This window comes from Galleria mellonella, unplaced genomic scaffold (assembly GCF_026898425.1).
Source record: "Galleria mellonella isolate WM207_F2 unplaced genomic scaffold, CSIRO_AGI_GalMel_v1 utg171, whole genome shotgun sequence".
NCBI lineage: Eukaryota > Metazoa > Arthropoda > Insecta > Lepidoptera > Pyralidae > Galleria > Galleria mellonella.
The window spans coordinates 2,995,590-3,015,039 of NW_026442014.1; the positions used below are offsets into that span (position 1 = coordinate 2,995,590).

The 19,450-nt window shown below is 32.9% G+C and overlaps 3 protein-coding genes across 11 annotated transcripts in view; 1 reads left to right on the top strand and 2 right to left on the bottom strand.

The window, feature by feature from the left end:
• Positions 1-2,904, bottom strand: part of LOC113518482 (protein lin-10-like) — a 209,203-nt gene extending 206,299 nt beyond the window's left edge. For 4 of the 8 annotated variants that reach the window (XM_052892958.1, XM_052892955.1, XM_052892957.1 and 1 more), the window contains exon 1: positions 2,690-2,904. The gene's annotated coding sequence lies outside the window, so the exon portion shown is untranslated. The remainder of the gene's footprint in view (positions 1-2,689) is intronic. The other 4 variants (XM_052892956.1, XM_031913286.2, XM_052892960.1 and 1 more) reach the window with 1 other exon arrangement.
• Positions 2,905-5,685: 2,781 nt separating this feature from the next.
• LOC113518190 (epidermal retinol dehydrogenase 2-like) lies at positions 5,686-12,825 on the bottom strand. Of its 2 annotated transcripts, XM_026902992.3 has the most exons (6): positions 12,626-12,825; positions 12,433-12,518; positions 11,706-11,909; positions 9,957-10,286; positions 7,374-7,618; positions 5,686-6,860 (listed from the first exon to the last, which is right to left on the bottom strand). In XM_026902992.3, exons 2-6 carry the CDS (start codon positions 12,433-12,435, stop codon positions 6,668-6,670), a joined length of 975 nt encoding a protein of 324 aa, XP_026758793.2. In that variant the 5' UTR covers positions 12,436-12,518; positions 12,626-12,825; the 3' UTR covers positions 5,686-6,667. The 2 variants fall into 2 exon arrangements, with proteins under 2 accessions (XP_026758793.2, XP_026758794.2); XM_026902993.3 differs by lacking the exon at positions 12,433-12,518.
• Positions 12,826-13,734: 909 nt separating this feature from the next.
• LOC113518396 (BLOC-1-related complex subunit 8 homolog) lies at positions 13,735-18,381 on the top strand. The gene is made up of 3 exons (XM_026903298.3): positions 13,735-13,975; positions 14,188-14,365; positions 15,038-18,381. Exons 1-3 carry the CDS (start codon positions 13,924-13,926, stop codon positions 15,321-15,323), a joined length of 516 nt encoding a protein of 171 aa, XP_026759099.1. The 5' UTR covers positions 13,735-13,923; the 3' UTR covers positions 15,324-18,381.
• The last annotated feature ends 1,069 nt before the right edge of the window (positions 18,382-19,450 follow it).

Genomic DNA, 19,450 nt, shown 5'->3' on the forward strand with positions numbered 1-19,450 from the left:
TAGTAACGTGACTAGCTGTTTCCTACAGCATTGCCTGAATTGCGTAAATCAGTCGTTTACAAACTTTCATATTTGATAATATTATTATTTTTTTATGAATGATTATGCATTGCTAACTCCGCCTGCGCTATCGTTATACACCGGCGGGGCACCAGTAAGGGATGACAAGTGAAAATAAAAGAGCAGGTCAGTTACCCCATCGTGATAAATACACCTAGAATTCAGCACGATGGTTTCCATGGACAACCACATAGAGGGCGATCTGACGGGGAATATTGCTAGCAATGGATCTGGTAGTCTGCATTACTAACATCCCTGGCCCCCAAAATCACTGTGTTATAAACTGCACAAATGTTGTAAGAAACTATCATACAATAATAATGTATGTTAATCAGTAACATAAAATATTTACTCATTGTGCTATTACAATCCTAAAGATAGTAAATATTAACATAGTAGAAGTGCCACAACAGATTTTTTTTTTTTGATGGATGAAAATGATATGGTAACCCCGCCTGCGCTAATGGGATACGCTGGCGGAGCACCAGTGAACGGTGATAGGTGAGAATAAAAACAGGCCAGTTAGCCCATCATGATGAATTCATCAGGAATTAACCATAATAGTTTCCAGGGAGAACCACGAGGAGGTCGACCTGGTTGGGTATATTGCTAGCAATGGGATTCACAGTCTCCATTACTAACAATCCCTTTCCTCCCTACCACAACAGATGGTACAAACAGTGACAGTTTTACTGTCAAAACTTACTATCTGTCTTCCATTCAAACCCTCCAGTGTCTGCATTACATGAATGGAAGTGTCACTCAAATATTATGCTAGTAACAGTTTTCCTTGACACTTAATATAAAAATATTGCTAATAAATGAATGAGTTTACTTTATTTGCATTATACAATATAGGAAATAAGCAAGATAATTAATAAATATAACGATACAATTGTATAAGTACAGTACAACAGCTAATTGTTAGTACTCGTAAATATTGGCAACTTTTATTATGCAATGACCATCCATAGAAGTCACACTAGATGTGAAAATTGACAGGCACTGTTAAAGAAAACAAGAGTATTATAAAACCTCTGTTGTTACATATTTATTATTTTAATATAACAAATAATATCATACTATACATTTCATTTTATTAGACATTACAAACTAATGGACATAAATTAATAACTGTTTTATTAAAGTATTTTATTTGATAATATATAGTTTTATGGATAAGGTAGACAGGACTGGCGGAAACAGGATAGGAATGGATCTGGAAAATAGAAAAAAGGAATAAAACTAAAACCTTAGAAGAAAAAATATAAAACGGCAAGTCTAAAGTGAGGTTGAAAAATATTATGTGTTTAATAATTACTACAAAAATTTTTTAGAGAATTTTCAAATATATTATAATAACTGTTATGTCAGAAACATGTCTTTAGGAAACTCAAACCAATTTTGTTTGAGTCTTATTTAATTTGTAATGCTTCATAAATTATATGAAATCTGCTGGAAGTAGATTCATTATTCCTAGATCAAATAAAATAAAAATGGACATTTATAGATATATAAATATTACACCAAGAAACCTAAACACTTACAAAACCATCTTATGTTCCCAACTTAATACACCATTTCTATAGCATTATAATCTATTTCCCTATTTGCATGTATAAAGATATAATTATGACTTGGTAAAAAGAAAATAAAACAGTCACCATACACTTTATACAACTGTTTTAATTCCCTTTTTTTTTGTCAGTGGCCATCAAATAACTATAATTTAAAATAATTCTATCATACCTAATATGCACTCCCAAGTAAATGAAGTGGTACTATAGAGGTATATTTTATTAATACTATTAGATTTTCATATAAAAATGATAATAGGACAGTTTATTGATTTGTTTATGAACCTAATAAATTTTATGCACTCTTTTAATCTTTTTTATAGTTCAGGAACAAAGTAATGGAAACTAATTTTTAATTTAACCCTCGATTTAGAATTTTAAAATATACATAATTGGTTAAATAATACCTCTAATAAATTAATCATAAGCTGTACACTAAAGAAACAGCTATACTTTAAATAAGATTAAAAATAACCAAAATAATTAAAATGCAACAAAACTACAGGTAGCTTATGTAAATAGAGAAATGAATATATCTATGGAAAAATGTATGAGCACAAGTTTACAAAATACAAAAATAATGTGAGTAGTACTTTTTTATTCTTTATACCTATCGATTTTTCTATCAGCTACTGCTTTTTGTTCGAATAAAAATTGTCGCTAGCTACAATATTTTCATAATTTTGAATGTAGTTATAAATCCGAAATTATAAATACGCATAAAGTTTTCTCATAATTATTATTATTAGTTAGTAAAAGAATAGGTGCACATATATTAAGTCTAAAATTATTTAGGAAGTTATGATAACTAAATAAGAAAATTTAATTTGCGAGGCTGTTGGCAGATAGGTATTAGAAAGTCGTCGCACAACTCGGATTTCTAAATGGGCTCCTATACTTTAATTGGTGCATACAAGAGGAAACTCGTATAATTCTTTATGAGGATTAAATATGAAATGATTATACCAATAAAACAATAGTTTTCTAATATCGATCGGCTGTGTTAGCGACTGTCGTCTACATGCAATTTAGAACAGGTTTGCTTTACTCGCCTGCTTTCGACAGCCTCAGTAGTTTCAGCTTTAGATAACACGTACACTTAATTGTCTTATTTCACAAATAATATCACATGAAAACAAATACACGAAACACTAGAATTGTTTATTTCCTTGTTTTTGTAATACAAAACTCACAAGAAACACGGGAAAAAGCAAAGAAAATAAGTGAGATGGCGCTAGTTCACAAAATGCCAAAATGAAATTGAATGAATTGACAGCCAGGCTGCTAGCATTGACATCTGACAGATTTTTTTCAGCATCAATCGGCAAAAATGACATTTAGCGGTCTTTATTACCAGTTATACAATTATCTATTTTAGTAATTTGTCATTATGGTTCGACATCTAAATAAACGTATAATTTAAACATTTTATTCTATAGGATAATGATAATACTTTAAGTTAATATAACGAAGTTATTACTTGTTCCGTGTATCTAATCGCTTAACAATTCCACTAAAATTTGTCTAGGGTTGCCAGCATAGTTATAATATACCGTACTATTAAGGGTGCCAAGTACGCTAAAACTGGGCGTAACGTCCTAGAAGTAAAGAGTCAGCATATTGTATTTTTATTTTTTCGTCAGAAGAAATAATCTTATTCAATTATTCCACTCAGTATTGTCATAAACAACCTATCGACCCTGTAGTTTTTATCAGTTTCTCAAAGGTTTTTTTTTTTTATGGGTGACAATGGTATGGTAACCCTGCCTGCGCTAACGGTATATGCTTGCGGAGCATCAGTGAAGGGTGATAGATAAGAATAAAAACAGGCCAGTTAGCCCATCATGATGAATTCATTAGGAATTAACCATGATTAGTTCCAGGGAGAAACGCGAGGAGGTCGACCTGGTTGGATATATTGCAAGCAATGGGATTTTAAGTCTCTATTACTAACAATCCCTTTCCCCCCGTTTCTCAAAGGTTGACTGTAAGAGATCCCTCTAGAAGTCCACCATTGTATATTCTTTTTAATGTGTCCAATGTAAATATATATATAACATAAAGATTTTACAATATGACCTACTTATAGAAAGTGAAAATTATGAACTAAAAACGAATAACACCATTAACATGACAAAATACACATACACTAGGGCCAGCGGCGGCCTTAGAGGGTGGCGAATAGAACATTTGCCCGGGGCCTCGCTCTTGTAGGAACCCTGCGTAACGACCCAAGTAAATTTTAAACAACCAGTGATTGACATTTTGTCTAGTGGCAAGTCGCAGACTTCCTGATTTGGGCATTTTAATCGCAAATGAACAAAATTACAACACTAAAATATACAAATAAAAAAAAAATATTGTAGAATGTAAAATAAGACAGCTTTATATATATATATATATATATATATATATATATATATATATATATATGTTAGAACTAAAATTTTATTAATTTGTATAATTTTAACATTTTTCGTCAAACATGATATTTGACAAAACAACCAGACCTAGTTTCGCATCCTATCGCATCCTTTTTTTTTTTTTTTTTTTTTACAACACAGGGGGCATACGAGCGTGCGGCTCACCTGATGGTAAGTGACTACCGCCGCCCATGATCACCCAGCGGCATTGCAGGTGTGCTGCCGGCCTTTTAAAAAGGAATATACTCTTTTCTTGAAGGTTATGTTGTCGTATCGGTTCGGAAATACTGCTGCTGGAAGTTGATTCCAAAGAATGGTTGTGCGTGGAAGAAAGTGCCTTGAAAAACGCACGGTGGAAGACCGCCACTCGTCCAGATGATTGGGATGAAACTTTAGTTTGTGGCGGGTTGTACGGTGGTGAAAATCAGCAGCAGGTATCAATCCGAACAATTCCTCAGAACACTCCCCATGATAAATTCGGTAGAAGATGCACAGAGACGCAACATCTCTGCGCAGTTTCAATGGGTCAAGTCGGACAGTAAGGCGTTGACTATCGATAATTCGAGCCGCCCGACTTTGAATGCGGTCTAACGGAAGGAGTTGGTACTGTGGCGCTCCTGCCCACAGGTGAGAACAGTATTCCATATGCGGCCTGACTTGGGCTTTATATAATTTCAGGCGGTGTTCTGGCATGAAATATCGTCTCACCCTATTGAGCACTCCTAACTTTTTGGAAGCTATCTTAGCCTTCTCCTCCAGATGACCGCAAAACTGGACGTCGCAAGATATATCAACGCCCAGAATTCCTAGACTTGACTTTTTATCAAGGGAAGTGCCCTGAAAGTGAGGAGATACGACAAACGGCGTCTTTTTTGCGGTAAACGCGCAGACCTACCGCCCTTCGCAAAGACCTACCGCCCGGGGCCTAGCAATGAGTAAGGCCGCCGCTGCTGGGGCCCATAGTAATTCTAATGCATTGCTATTGCTATTATATAAGTATGAGTAGTCACTCCAGTGACCTACTCAACGCTATTCTTTAAACCGAAATACCGAATTAACAAAATCAATACAGATCTAACGAAGATATCGCGTAAAAATAGAGGTAAAAAAAAATATTTGCTAGTATTTTATAAAATATTTTTATATTCTTCAGTAAAAATACAGTTATAAATATGGGAAATATATTTCATTTTTATACATAATTAGGCTACCCTTTTATACTTTTATAGTCAGTCCAATATTTTACAAAATAAATGCAACATTAGAGATCTATGTAAATATAAATATAAAATAAATTTGTATGAAATCTATTTCTTGAGCAAAAATATATTTTTATAATTCTTAATTTTTTTAATAAATAACACTATAATAATTTTAAAAATATGAATAATCAATAATAAAATAATGATGGAACTAAAAACTAATATAATAGATATTTTTGGCATAGTTCTCTATAAAAATTAATAAATTCTAAAAAACAAAAAATTATAATAATATTTAAGACATTATTGCATTAATTAAAATTTTCAAATGACACATTCGAAATACTACAAATTACATTTATTTCCTTATAATAAGTTAATAGCACAGTCCATCACTGATATAAATATATATATATTATAAAAATAAAATACACTCTCTGTGCCTACCTCGCAAGGGACTTAGCTTGAAGATAGATAGAGATACCTTTCCTTAATTATACAAATGGACAAAATGTTATACATATTTTATTATCCCCAAATATACAATTATAAAGAAAGACAACTTGTAAATCGGAATGTGCTAAAAAGTAAGATATACATGTATAATCTCTAAAGCAATACAGACCAAATGCCCTTTTTTGTACCAAGTTTGGAAGGCACTTGGACTAATAGTAAGAATTATGCATTAAAAAAAAACTAACAATGTTGAATTCAACTTTAAGAAAAATAAAGAAAATAGTAAAGTTCGAAATTATAAATAATTATGTAAGCTTCTATAGAAAATTATATAAATAAATTAAATATTTATGTAAACAACCAATTAGAATTAGAAAATTATCTTTAAGTTTGGAAACAAAAAGTTATCTAGGTTCACATGGGTCATATTAAACACTATTTTACTTTTATATTTATTAAAGATTTGATATAAATAGTAACAACTGGACAAAATAATCTCAGTCCAATAGCTCATAAGATAACCTTTCGCAATATAACACCTCATTGTAATAAATAGTGGCCTTATTGAATATTTGACACAATTATTTCACTGTCTCAGTACTCAAACAAATCTACAATATCACATCATATAATTGAGGAATTCCCTGAAAAATAAAAGGTAACAAAATCCCTCAAATATTTTAAACTTAGATGAAATCATAGCCTAAGCCAACGACTGATCTGAAATTCGTTCATAATGTAATATTCACTGAAGCAGACATCTTTTTGTGATTGTTTATTCTATATATAATAAATATAAGTCATGGTAAATATCTGCCAAGATCCTTAGCTTGCAATGTAAGAGACATTACAAAAAAATTAAAAATCAATTGCCAGCTTTATTTTTGTTCTCTTGCAGTCTATTCGAAGCGGCTCATTTGCTCACTATTATGGCAATACAAACTGTAATCTATGCGAAGTCTACTCCGGTATCGAGTAAATCCCTGATGAGTACGGTCGCCTTCCGCGGCAGGATTCGCAGCAGGTGACCGAGGTACAGCAGGTGCTTGGGCACTGAAGCTTCAGGGTAATTGCGTCGGACGCTTTCTAGGATTGATTTGGCTGCTTGAGTAGGTGTTATTGTGCCGAAGTAACTTGAAATCCTGTAAATATAAGGTTTTCTTTTATGAAACTTAGAACAGCAAAAATCTGACAGTCTACCTGATGGCTCTCACCTTTAGACAACCATATACATCACAGAAAATATATGTGATATATATACATATATACTTTGTAACTAAACTGTAACTTCTTTGTTTCAGCCACGTTTAAGAACAATATTAATACGACTGTTTTTGTGTAAAACATGGCTAATTCGCGCGATATGTTTGCTCATTCTGAACCGATTTTGAAGATTCCTTTTTCCATTTTACGTAATTATGAAAATTAACACCACGCAAAGAGAATAAGCAAGTGGAAAAGCAAAGAAGTATATTCTTATATCGGTACAAAATATTTTGGTTTAATTGAAAATTTTGAAAACAATATTAAATAAATAATAGAAAAAAACATTCAAACACCTTTACGCGTAGTATTCCAACAGCGAAGCGTAAATAGCTCCCAGTCATAAACAGGGTTTTCCAACAAAAATATATTATTTTACAAATGGAACTTACTTCAACCTCAAATCTGAATCCTCTTCAATTATGAATGGGTATATATGGGTAAGTGTGACATGTACACCATTAACTTTGTTGATTCTAAGATCCTCCAGTAGTGACTCTGCTAGGCCCTGGACAGCAAACTGTGCTACACTGAGCGGCATCTGATCTTTTAAATAGCTTAGACCAGCCACAGAGGTGAGGGCCACTATATGTCCATGGTTCTTAGCTTTCATATCGGGCATGAAATATTCAATTAGCTGAAATGAATTATATATTAAAACCGTATGTATTAAAACTGTATTTCAAGAATCAAACGTTTATATGGATCTTTTACAACACAATGGGCAAAGCCAAATTTCTGATTTTTTATCTCAAAACTTATGATAATATTGCACGATTTGTAATGGGCCACTCCTTCCTTTCCATTGGGGTTCTTATGACGCCCACGGAAAAGAAGATGTGGAAGGTAAAACGAGGTTATGTTCCCTCACTCACACACACACACTCCCTTAGTCAAGGGGGGAAAGGATTGTTAGTAATGTGGATTATCAGTCCCATTGCTAGCAATGTACCCTATCAGGTCGACCTCCACGTGGTTCCCCCTGGAAACCATCGTGCTGAATTCTAGGTGTATTCATCACGGTGGACTAACTGACCTGCCCTTTCAATCTCACCTATCATCCCTCACTGGTGCTCCGCCAGCGTATACCGTTAGCGCAGGCGGGGTTACCATTTCATTATCATCCATTGAATCTCCCTTATTCACACTTACGTGCAATTTAACAGTTGAGAAATGAGCAGCAGTGTTTCTTTTAAAACATCACCAAAACCTAACTGTGGTTACCAACCCATCTGCCTGCCAAGCATGGTAACAACTGATAAAACTGCCCTTATAAGGATATTCACCAGTAAATAGTCAATGGGTGATATAATGATAAGCATTGAGTAAACATCTGATTTGCAAAATCTTTAACAATAATCAATTTCCAAGGAGGGGATTTTTAATGGTCAAAAATAGAATAGTAACCCCCTCTGCGCTATCAGTATATGAGGTCTGTCCGGAAAGTTCGTATAAAAGTGTTCTGGAATGCGAGAAAGAGGAGTGGGGAGGCCAGGTAAGCGCAGGACCCCTTCCTTATGTCCCTAACAATGCTTCAGTTCTGGTCTGACCGCCGTGCGGTGCGAACTGGCTTGTCACGCCATCTGTGAAGTTACCTCTTAACGAAACCCCGTCGGCATGGAGCCCGCTTCCGTTGAAGAGCAGCGCGTCGTAATCAAGTTTCTCTCGAAACTCGGCAAGAATGGCCGTGAAATTTTTGCCGATCTCAGAACAGTTTATGGGGATGATGCTGTGAAGGAACCAACCGTCCACAAGTGGCTAAAAAGATTCAGAGAGGGCCGAGACAATGTTGATTGTTTTTTTCGATGTTCGGGGGATTGTCCATCAAGAATTCGTCCCTCCAGGCCAGACAGTTGATGGAAAATTCTACGTCGATGTGCTCAGACGCCTCAAAGCTCGTGTGGCACGAGTTCGTCCAGAATTGGCGCGAGAGGGGCGTTGGATTCTTCACCACGACAATGCCCCTGCCCACACCTCTCTTGTTGTCCGTGAGTTTTTGAGTAAAAATTCCATTACGGTGACCGAACACCCCCCTATTCGCCGGATTTGGCCCCGTGTGACTTCTTCTTGTTCCCAAAAACCAAATTGGTACTTCGGGGGCGGCATTTGGGGGACATAAATGAGATAAAAAAAGCTACGACGGGGCAGCTGAGAAACCTACAACCAGAGGACTTTCAAGGAGCCTTCTCACAGTGGAAACGGCGTTGGCACAAGTGCATTATGTCACAGGGGGAGTACTTTGAAGGGGATAAAATTGATTTACCTGAATAATTGTAAAATAAAATTTTTAAAAAACTTTTATACGTACTTTCCGGACAAACCTCGTACGCTGACAGGGCACCAGTGAGAGATGAAAACAAAGGATGAAAGCAGGTCAGGAGGGTTGATATCAGGCAGGCTAAAACCTTGAGTAATATAGATAAAAACATATGCTTTTTTTTATACAACTTAGAATGGCAAACAAGCTGACGGCCCACCTGATGGAAAGTGGTAACCGTCGCCTATAAACATGAGCAGTACCACGGACATAACAGAGTATACTGTTTTACTCATGATACCACCCATATGTTGCCATTCCTGAGGACTCAGGTGTTATTGTACACTCTGTACCTAGTAATTTCACGCCATACCCCACCTTTCAAACCGAAACACAGCCATGCAAACACAACTGCTTGACGGTTGAAACACGAATGGGACAGAGGTACCCAAGCAATCGACTTTTGTACAAAGTCTAACTTCATATAATTGAAATAAGGGTAGGAAGACGATAATGAATGATTCTTTTCTTCTGACTCATTGAAAAACACCATTCTTTGTCTAAAATTAAAATTTCAATTTTAATGTTACAATGACGATTATTCTAAGACGGTTTTTAGAAGAAATACTCCGTTCATTCGTTTTAATAACAAATTATAAAACATATTTATGTTTTAGACTTATTTTTTGGTGTAATTTGGAATTACAAATTATCTCACCCAAAAATAGGATGTCAATGTCAGGTCCAGTGTATTGTGGATATCCTGCGGAGGCTGTGTGATTAATGACCTTGGACTTGGTATGCCACAGCAGTAGAAGAGCATACTCGTGAAGCCTAAGTCCTTTTTTACTTCAGCAGCTAAGTTTTTAACATTCTCCTTCTTTGTTATATCGCAAGTGAAGCTCACAGCGGAACCACCTTTGTGTTTTATTATATCAACTGTATTGTCATTATTGATCTTATTTTTATCAACACAAAGAACTATTGCCCCTAAGTCAGCTAGTTGAATGGCTATTTCCCGACCAACTCCCCTTCCAGATCCGATAACCTGAAATAAATGAAGATAATTATGAAATCACAACTACTGATGATTTCTTAATTCTCTTATCAGGAACAGTCATTTGCCATATTAATGTATTTTTTACTATAAATATTCAATAATTAATAGATTTAGATTTGCACCTGTGCTACCAGATTTTACCCGCAGAATACTATGATGGGTATTAAGTGAGGATGGAGGGTAGATATGGTTTCAATGGGGAACCATGTGGAAAATGTCCTGATAGAGTACTAGCAGTGATGTCTCTAGTCACTTCATTTAAATTACATGAATTATATCATTATTAGATTAAAAAAACTACTTCTTTTAAAAAGGTATTTTTTAAGTAATCATTCTGCACTCTCTACTAAACTGTGGGTTTGCCAATGTTGGTAAAATACCATTCCTGAGGACTCAGGTGTTATTCCTCTGTACAAACTCTGTTCATCTCTAAACCAAATTGAATTTTAATTTGACCACCATATATATAGAATAACAATAACAAACATGTATAAAATAGTAAACAAGATAATTTAAGTAAAAAAGACTATTAGTACTATAATGATTTTTTTTTTTGCTTAAAATCATTTGTTATGTGTCAGAAAAGGTAAAATACTTTTTTATCTAAATATTTTTAATTATTATTAAGTAAAATGTCATGTTAAAATTGTTTAGCAAATTAAAAAGTTAAAATAAATATATTAGTAAGCATACCTAGTAAGATTAGTAAGATAATACAAATTCATAGCAACAAGAAGCTTATAAAAAAATTATCATGATAATACATGTTGTAAATAATAATGTCATTGTCACTTATGTATAAAATAATATATTTTTTAATGGATTAATAATGATAAAATACTTATTATGGTGTTTATTTATATTTCTTTTATGGTGCTGTCAACTCACCTAAAAGCATTGAAGATATGAACTTACAAAGCATGAGAAAGTAACTTTATAGTCTTCAAGGGTACCCATAGGAAGATTTACCAGTGGGAGACTTTGTACAAAAGTTGCTTGCTTGAGTACCTCTGTCCCATTTGTGTTTCAACCGTAAAACAGTTGTGTTTGCATGGCCGTGAAGTTGCATTGCTTCGGTTTGAAGGGTGGGATATGGCGTGAATTTACTGGGTATGGAGGAATGACATCTGAATCCTCAGGAATGGCAACGCATGGGGGTATCATGGGCAAAACAATATACACTGTTATGTCCATGGCACTGCTCATGTCTATAGGTGACGGTTATCACTTTCCATCAGGTGGGCCATCAGCTTGTTTGCCATTCTAAGTTGTATAAAAAAAAGGCATTACAGAGTATTTGGTGATGTCCATGGTACTGTTCATGTCAATATGCTATAGTAGCCAATTTTCATCAGACAGTAAATTTCTTTGGTATTCTCTATAACAAAAAAAAAACAAAATTCTTACCAAAGCAGTCTCCAATCTCACAGATTTCAAAGGTGGTGGCTTAAATAATTCATAAAATGTCTGGAACACTGCATAGATGGCATTGACCACCACCCAAACAATGTCTACCATCAAAATACTAAGTGAGTAGACACGAAGTAACATTTTGATAGGGAACATAAAATTCATTAATGTTCCCAATGCTATATCCACTAAACGCGATTCCTGAAAAAAGAGCCTTTTTAATCTCTTATATTTTTAGATATAATTTTTTTTATTGTTAATGATGTTAGTATGTACCGTTTTAATATATATTTAAACCCATATTCACTAAAATAGATTTAATAAAATCAAATGAACCAATCAGCAAAAAATGAAACCAATTGTATGTTTCCAGTGTTATCCAGTTTTTGCTTACTAAATACAACTATTTTGTTAAAAAAAAGTTTAATATATAAATTATATAAATATATACTTAATTAAAATATTAGTGATAAATCAAATTAGTTACATCTAATGAATCTAATAGACATGGTGAAATCGAAATTGTTAGCGTCCTTTGTAGTCTTGTCAATAAAAAAAATATGTGTTCTTTTTTGATTCACAGAATTTCTTTCCTAGTTATATCATGGGAAGTCTCTTAGTTTTATATATTGCTAATATTTTCGATTTCTTCCTGTATTTGCTGTCTATAATCCAAAATGGGGCAGGCAGATCCATTTAATGAAAAATAATAGATGATCCTTACCATTTAGGCTAGTTAAATTACTTTTATTCAACCAGAAAAAAAATATATACAAAAATGAGGGTAGGAAAATTGCTTGCAGATTGTGTCTGAAATAAATCAATAAAAACTTACTAAGTGCTTACTTACTTACATATATATTATTCTAGTAAAACAATAGGTTTATAAAGAATATTACCTAATATAAAATACATACCTCTTAAAATTATTTACGAAAGTTTTGTCATCGTGAATACACGGATGTCACTAAATTCAATTGCTTTTACTTTACGATTCCTTACTTAATAATAAAATGAAACGATTAATTGATAGTAAAAGATGATAAGAAAATATTGTAGATTGATAACAAATTAATAAACAGAAAATACAAGGCAAACACTGTATGAATCAAAATCTGATCCGCAAAAGTTGAAACATCGTTGTTGAAATGATGTATTTCTATGAAACTATGTTACTGCACAGATTGAAAAAAATGCATAAATGTATACTGTTTTATATTAAAATAAGTAATAAGTGTTATGATAAATTACGTAGTAATAAATAAAAATATAAATAATTAATTATAATTAAAATTTACATATATTATCTACTGAAATTGAACTATAAGTAGTGGTATTATGAAGATAAAAAGTACTTAAAATTATGTATAAACCATTTACTAATTATATGTATTTGTAGTATACTGTTTCTTGTTAAATTAAATCAATCATCATTAAATCAAAAATAATATCATCTTATAAAATAAAAATGATTTTAATAATATTACAGTTATATGTATTTAAAATAATGTTGTAACTACAAATAGAGCTGTATCTCTTGTGCGCCTTATATATTCTTTAGAATTGAATATGTATTTTTCAGATGCTGTTTAACTCGGTACGGTGTTTCCAACAATTGTTTAATGCTTCAAAGGGAATTTGCATTATTTTCCTGTCAAAAAAATAGATTAAAAATTGTAATAGATTAAATAAAATAATATACAGATATTTGTTTTATTGCCAATATTTATTGTAAAATTTGAAAATTTTATGTTATGAACTAACTAGATTTTTATGGCAACTGTCAATGCCGATATATTAGATGAAGATATATATAGATAGTAGTACAACACTATGGATATTAATTTATTTTGCTTTTATTTATAATTTTCACTATGTTATTACTTCAAAAAGGTAACATGCATTATAATATATTTCCAGGTTCTGTTGATACAAGGCCAGTGTCAACTCTTATGTAATGGTAATTATTAATCGTGACAGACAATAAGTCATCATATGGTTGACAGTTGACAGTTACTGAGCCCCTGTCAGTACTTGTTCTTTGTATTCATTTTCATAAACTCTTATCATTATCAATATACATATAATCATTTGTTTTTATATTATTAATTAAATTTTACTTAACTCTTTAAGTAAATCCGTTGGACTTGTTATCTAGCTGTAAAGTAAACATGTTCACTGTTTGTGTATAAAGAGACACAGTTTTATTTCTATTATGGCTTTCGTATATCAAGGGGACCAGGATTTAGAATCCAAAGCTAAAAAAGGTAATATACATAATTTTTTCTTTATATATAATAAAATCCCAAAAAGGGTTGATGTCGGGCAGGCAGCCGGTCGTAAAACTAAAAGCCAAATCTTTTTGTAATATGGATAAAAACATATTACGCCGACCCCAAATAATAACTGGGATAAGGGTAGGAAGATGATGATATAATAAAATATGTTAACAATAATGTCTTGAATTACGCGTTTTCAGCTGCCGAACGAATATCGGAAAACATGCACATAGTAGCAAATGAGCCCTCGTTGGCGCTGTACAGGCTGCAAGAACACGTTCGAAAAGCGTTACCGCCGATGGTGGAGAGGAGAGTCGAGGTCACCAAACTGCAGCACGAACTACAGGGCCGTTGTTACGATGTAGAATATGCTCTAAGGTAAATTGCAAGGTTTTTAACCCCATTTGTAACACATATCTGATTTGCATGAGCTGATTTGCATACATAGCCGTGTGGTCCCGATATAGAATAGACCACCTCTTTCTATCCCGTGGGTGTTGTAAGAGCCGACTAAGGGAGGACGTGGGATGGGCAGCAGCATCCCTCTTAAAACATGTCTAAAGCTTAACAGCAGTTTTTTTTAAAGGGTGATAATGGAATGGTAACTCCACCTGTGCTAATGGTATACACCGGCAGGGCACTAGTGAATAGGATGATAGGTGAGGATGAAGCAAGGCAGTTAGCCCATCGTGATGAATTCAACAAGAATTGTTCACAATGGTTTCCAGGGGGAACCACATCGAGGTCGATCTGATAGGGCATATTGTTAGTAGTGGGGCTGTCAAACTCCAATGCTAACAATCCCTTTCCCCCCGCTTAACAGCAGTTGCCAATCTGCCTGCCAAGCGTGGCAACTACTGGCAAAACTCTCCAAAGGGGGAAGCTCATGTTCAGCAGTGGACAGTTAAGGGATGACATGATAATGATACATACATACATATATACATAGACATAGATATATACTTAACATACTAATACAATGCTCGTAAGGAGAGAAGATGCTATTTATATCTATAATATATAAATATTTTTAATGAATTATTTTTTCAGTGCTGTGAAATCTATGGATGGTGCTGCGACCAGTTTCAAGAATATACAAGAAATGTTAAAACAATCTATATTTTTAAAACAACAATTAAAATATGAGGAAGCAAGGAGAAATAAAAAAGATTCAAATTCTGTTTACAAACGTCTCTCTGCTCATATAGTGTTAGACCTTCCAGATTTATCTGAATTCTCTATGGTAAGGGAGACAACAAATAGAATAGAGAACATGATGGCTCATGCCCGGGGCTCTACTGCAGAGTTGCATAGGTCACACACAACATTGCATTAGGGGGAAAAAGCCTAATATCAAATGGAGATTGCAATATTAACATTACCTTTTTTTAAAAAGAATATATAATTTTTTATAACACATGTTGTGTTCTATGCATTAAAAACGCATTTAAAAAAAAAGTTAAAAACCAGTACAGACCTCAGTTTAGCATCTTTTAAGAAGACTAATTTCATATAATAATTTTTATGTAATTATTAATAAAAAAGTATTAATAATGTAATCTCCACTTGAATAAGAGTATAAACAGCTTTTGTAGTGACATATGATAGTTCACAATATCCACTTCTATAATGTAGTAATGGGACATTTCACTGGGAGTATTGTCAAGTACAGTTTAGATTACTGCCCTGTTACGGATAATTAGAAATTTAAATGTTTATTCTCCAAATACTAGCCTGTATGCAGTTTAAGTTTTAATATTTATTGGTAGGTGTCAAAGTGATGTATATAAAGGATCTCCAACTATAGGTAGTATAAAGTATTAATTATCTAATTATCTAGTCAAAATTTAGATAATATAGTAATATATCTAGTCAAGACATACAGTAATTTAAATAGAAATTTTTTAGTTTACGAAAAGTGACATAATAATATTATGTAATATTACAATAGGTCTTTTGCTCGACGCACGTCATAGATTGAGTATCATGACTGTATAGGGACAGAGTATTAGGTTATATGTATCCATTGTGTGGTCCTAGCATAGAAGGGGCCACCCCTTACTTTTCCATACGTGTTGTTATAGGCAAATAAGGAAACTGAATGGTCGAGGGATGGATAACAGCGTCCCTTTTAAAACATCACCAAAGTTTAACGCGGTTGCCAATCTGCTTGCCAAGCATGATAACTACTAAATCCTCTCTCCCCTCCCTAATGGCAAATACTAACAAAAAATGGTCCACGGACCTTTGGCTCGAGATTGTTCCTTATGGTAATCTATGGGAGAGGTGTTTGTTCAGCAATGATCAGGTAACGCCTGATATGATGGTGTTGATGATGAACATAATAGCACCACTTTGAAATATTTAATAGTTTTACAAAAGCTTGTAATGTGAAGATATTTCAGTCACATGAGTGAAATGTTTTATTTTTAGTAATTTAATGCTAAAATTACACATTAAATATTTTTTCCTATTCATTGAAAAACTCAGGACAAATTACAAAGGGCTTAATAAAGTTCAGAAAGATCTAGATTGATTGCAACCATAGTCATAAAAGCATCAAAAATAGTAGAGGTGTACATGCAATTGCGTGATATATTATTTCTTATTGATCTTTAAAAGTGGTTTATTTCGTGATATGTGTTCATAAATACACAAAAATATTTTGTGTTATAAATTTATTTTCACCCAAAATTCTTAACAGGTTAAGTAAATAACCGAGTGCCAACGATTATTCTATTCATATGCATCTAAATTTGTAGTGGCAGTTTTAAAAAAAAATATGTACATTTATCAAGTTTGAACATAAGTTAGAACATGCAAATAATATATAGAAAATATTATTGCAGAAGATTAAAATGGCGTCTCCGTACACACTTATACATTTTGTTCCCAAAAAATTGTGGCGCCAAAATCGTACGGTATATGGTTATATAGTATTTATGTTGTTTTGAGGAAATATGAGTAGGAAGGCAAGTTTTGACCATTGTTATGGTAACAAATCGGTTATTTTGTATATAATGCCTATATAATTGCATACTAATACTCAATTCAAATTCTTATGCATGATACAAGCATATACATGGTTTGCTTTCTATCAACACATTGACGTACATGTTTAGCATCGTAACCATCTAAGCAATTTTGTGATTAATAGATTTCTACAAATTTAAGCTTTTTTTCTAAACAAAGCGTTTTTCTTTATGAAAAAAAAAATATTACCACTTTATTTAATAATTTTATTTTTGAAGCTGGTAATAACGCATTGTTTTAATCCTAAACAAGAACTTCGCTCACTGTAATTAATTTGTAATATTTTGGATAGTTCTGAAAATTTCTCTCTATACGACCGAGAATTGCAATTTTATCTTTACAATGTGACATTAAGCAGTGTTCTTTAACTTTAAAAATAGTCCGCTTAATGCTTAGTTTTGGCTACTTTTGTTATTTCTTTATTTTATATATTACAAATTCTAAATTCAATATGGCCTTATTAGCTGATGTTTAACACCAATTAATTACATTCTTATATTAGTACTGTTATATGTGACGACCTTTAAAACATTTTGGCTTCATTTTATTTAAATATAAAACATTAAAGAGAGGCATGTGAGAAGGCAAAAATTGGCATGTCGACTCCAAATGATTGAAAAATGTTTGGAAGATGAATAATCTATAAGCCTATTTTGGAAAGCATTAATAATAATAATTTTGACGGTGGTGTAACCCGGGATTCTGAAGGTCTACCATGAAATGAAATTCCTAATTGTCGGTCTCAATTTCGTGTTTTTATTCATATCGAAATCGGAGCTTAACGTTTCGTTCGGGCTTAATCTTATAAAATTTCAAAGGAAGGATGTATTAATATTTTTAAATAGTGTTTATTATGTTATTTAACATCAAACTTATGTTTCGTTCAGCCCCGAAACTTCAGAAAACACTTCTTGGTAGGCCCTCTGGGGTCCTATTGTGTATCGTGATTCGCGGATATTTCATCGCTTGCCATTTGCAGACGAGAGCCTGTATTCGCCATACTTTTTTGTCTCCACTTTGATTTGTTTTTCGTATGCGCAGACGCTTACGGTGATTTGGACTTATGTTGCACTGGGTCTCATTTTGTGGAAACTGGATAACTTACTAGTCTTTTTCAATAGAATTTATTGTAAATATAAACAGATAAATAGTTATTCTTATTATTATCAATTTTGTACAAATCAAAGAACGATTAATTGAACGTTTCGATTTGTTTCTAACTTCATTTAGAGACTTGAAAGAGAAAATTTTGTTGCCCTTTCTTTAAATTCTATTGAAACATACTATACCTGCTTTGTTAAATAATAAATACTAATAAACTAGTATATGTATTGTACAATAATTAAACACAAATAACAAAACGGGGACTTTTATTATTTCTATCACCAAAACTAACAGCATCAATAATATAAGCTTACGATATCAATTAAGCATAACGCTTATCTATTTTAAAAACAATGAAATTAAAGTCTTATAACAAAGAATAATAATAAAATAAACTATTACTAAGTTATTTGCATAAATTATATATTAATTTCATATTGCTTTTACATATTTATCATCATAAAAATTTGTACATACCTACATCCTTTCTATATGTTCGTGGCATGGTACATAACTTGATACTAACTCTATTTTTTAATACACACAAATCTACCTATTAAATATTACCGACCAAGGCAATTAATTCAATTTCATGTTTCAAAGTATCATATTTCTTTTCAAATAAAATGATTTTGGATAAAGTTTGAGCATTTGGCACTCTTTTGGCCTTCTTTGGGAAATACTTTTTGTAATAAGAACAAGAGAATAGATCTGCAGCAGGTTTGAAGCCTGCTTCATTGGTGATAATTGAGTTGTAAATATAATCTACAGGTATAGCTATGACTATGTAGGAGTAAATTTGGGGATTCTGCGCTTGCAAGTTCTCCATCTTCTCAAATATAGCCGCCTATGTCAGGTCGTCAAGCATTTGAACGTTCACTAAAACCTGTAAATATCACAGATCATTTACCATTTTTTATAAATCTTTAAGAACGATTTGGGGGACAACCTTCTGAACTACAAAGTAGTCTGCAAGGAGACAAAAAGAGTAAAACCTCGTGACGGCCAGACGTTCGTGATATTACAAAAGCTGGAACTTTCTTCGCATTTCCCTAACACAGGTAAGAATGAACAGGGAGTATGTAGTTTTGATCATCGTGGCTGTGACAGGTAACAAATGTGTATAAAATTGCTCCATAAAATCGTTAGTACCTTTAATATTTTTTTCGGGATAATATTGGAAATCACGTCATCTATTGTCAGACACTTAGTATCATACCAACACCATGTCAGACATCCTTAGACTTTAATAAATAATGAAGATGTTTCCTCAGTAACTAAGCAGTTTTGATAGTTTTTACATCTTGTCAGACAAGCCAAAAATCT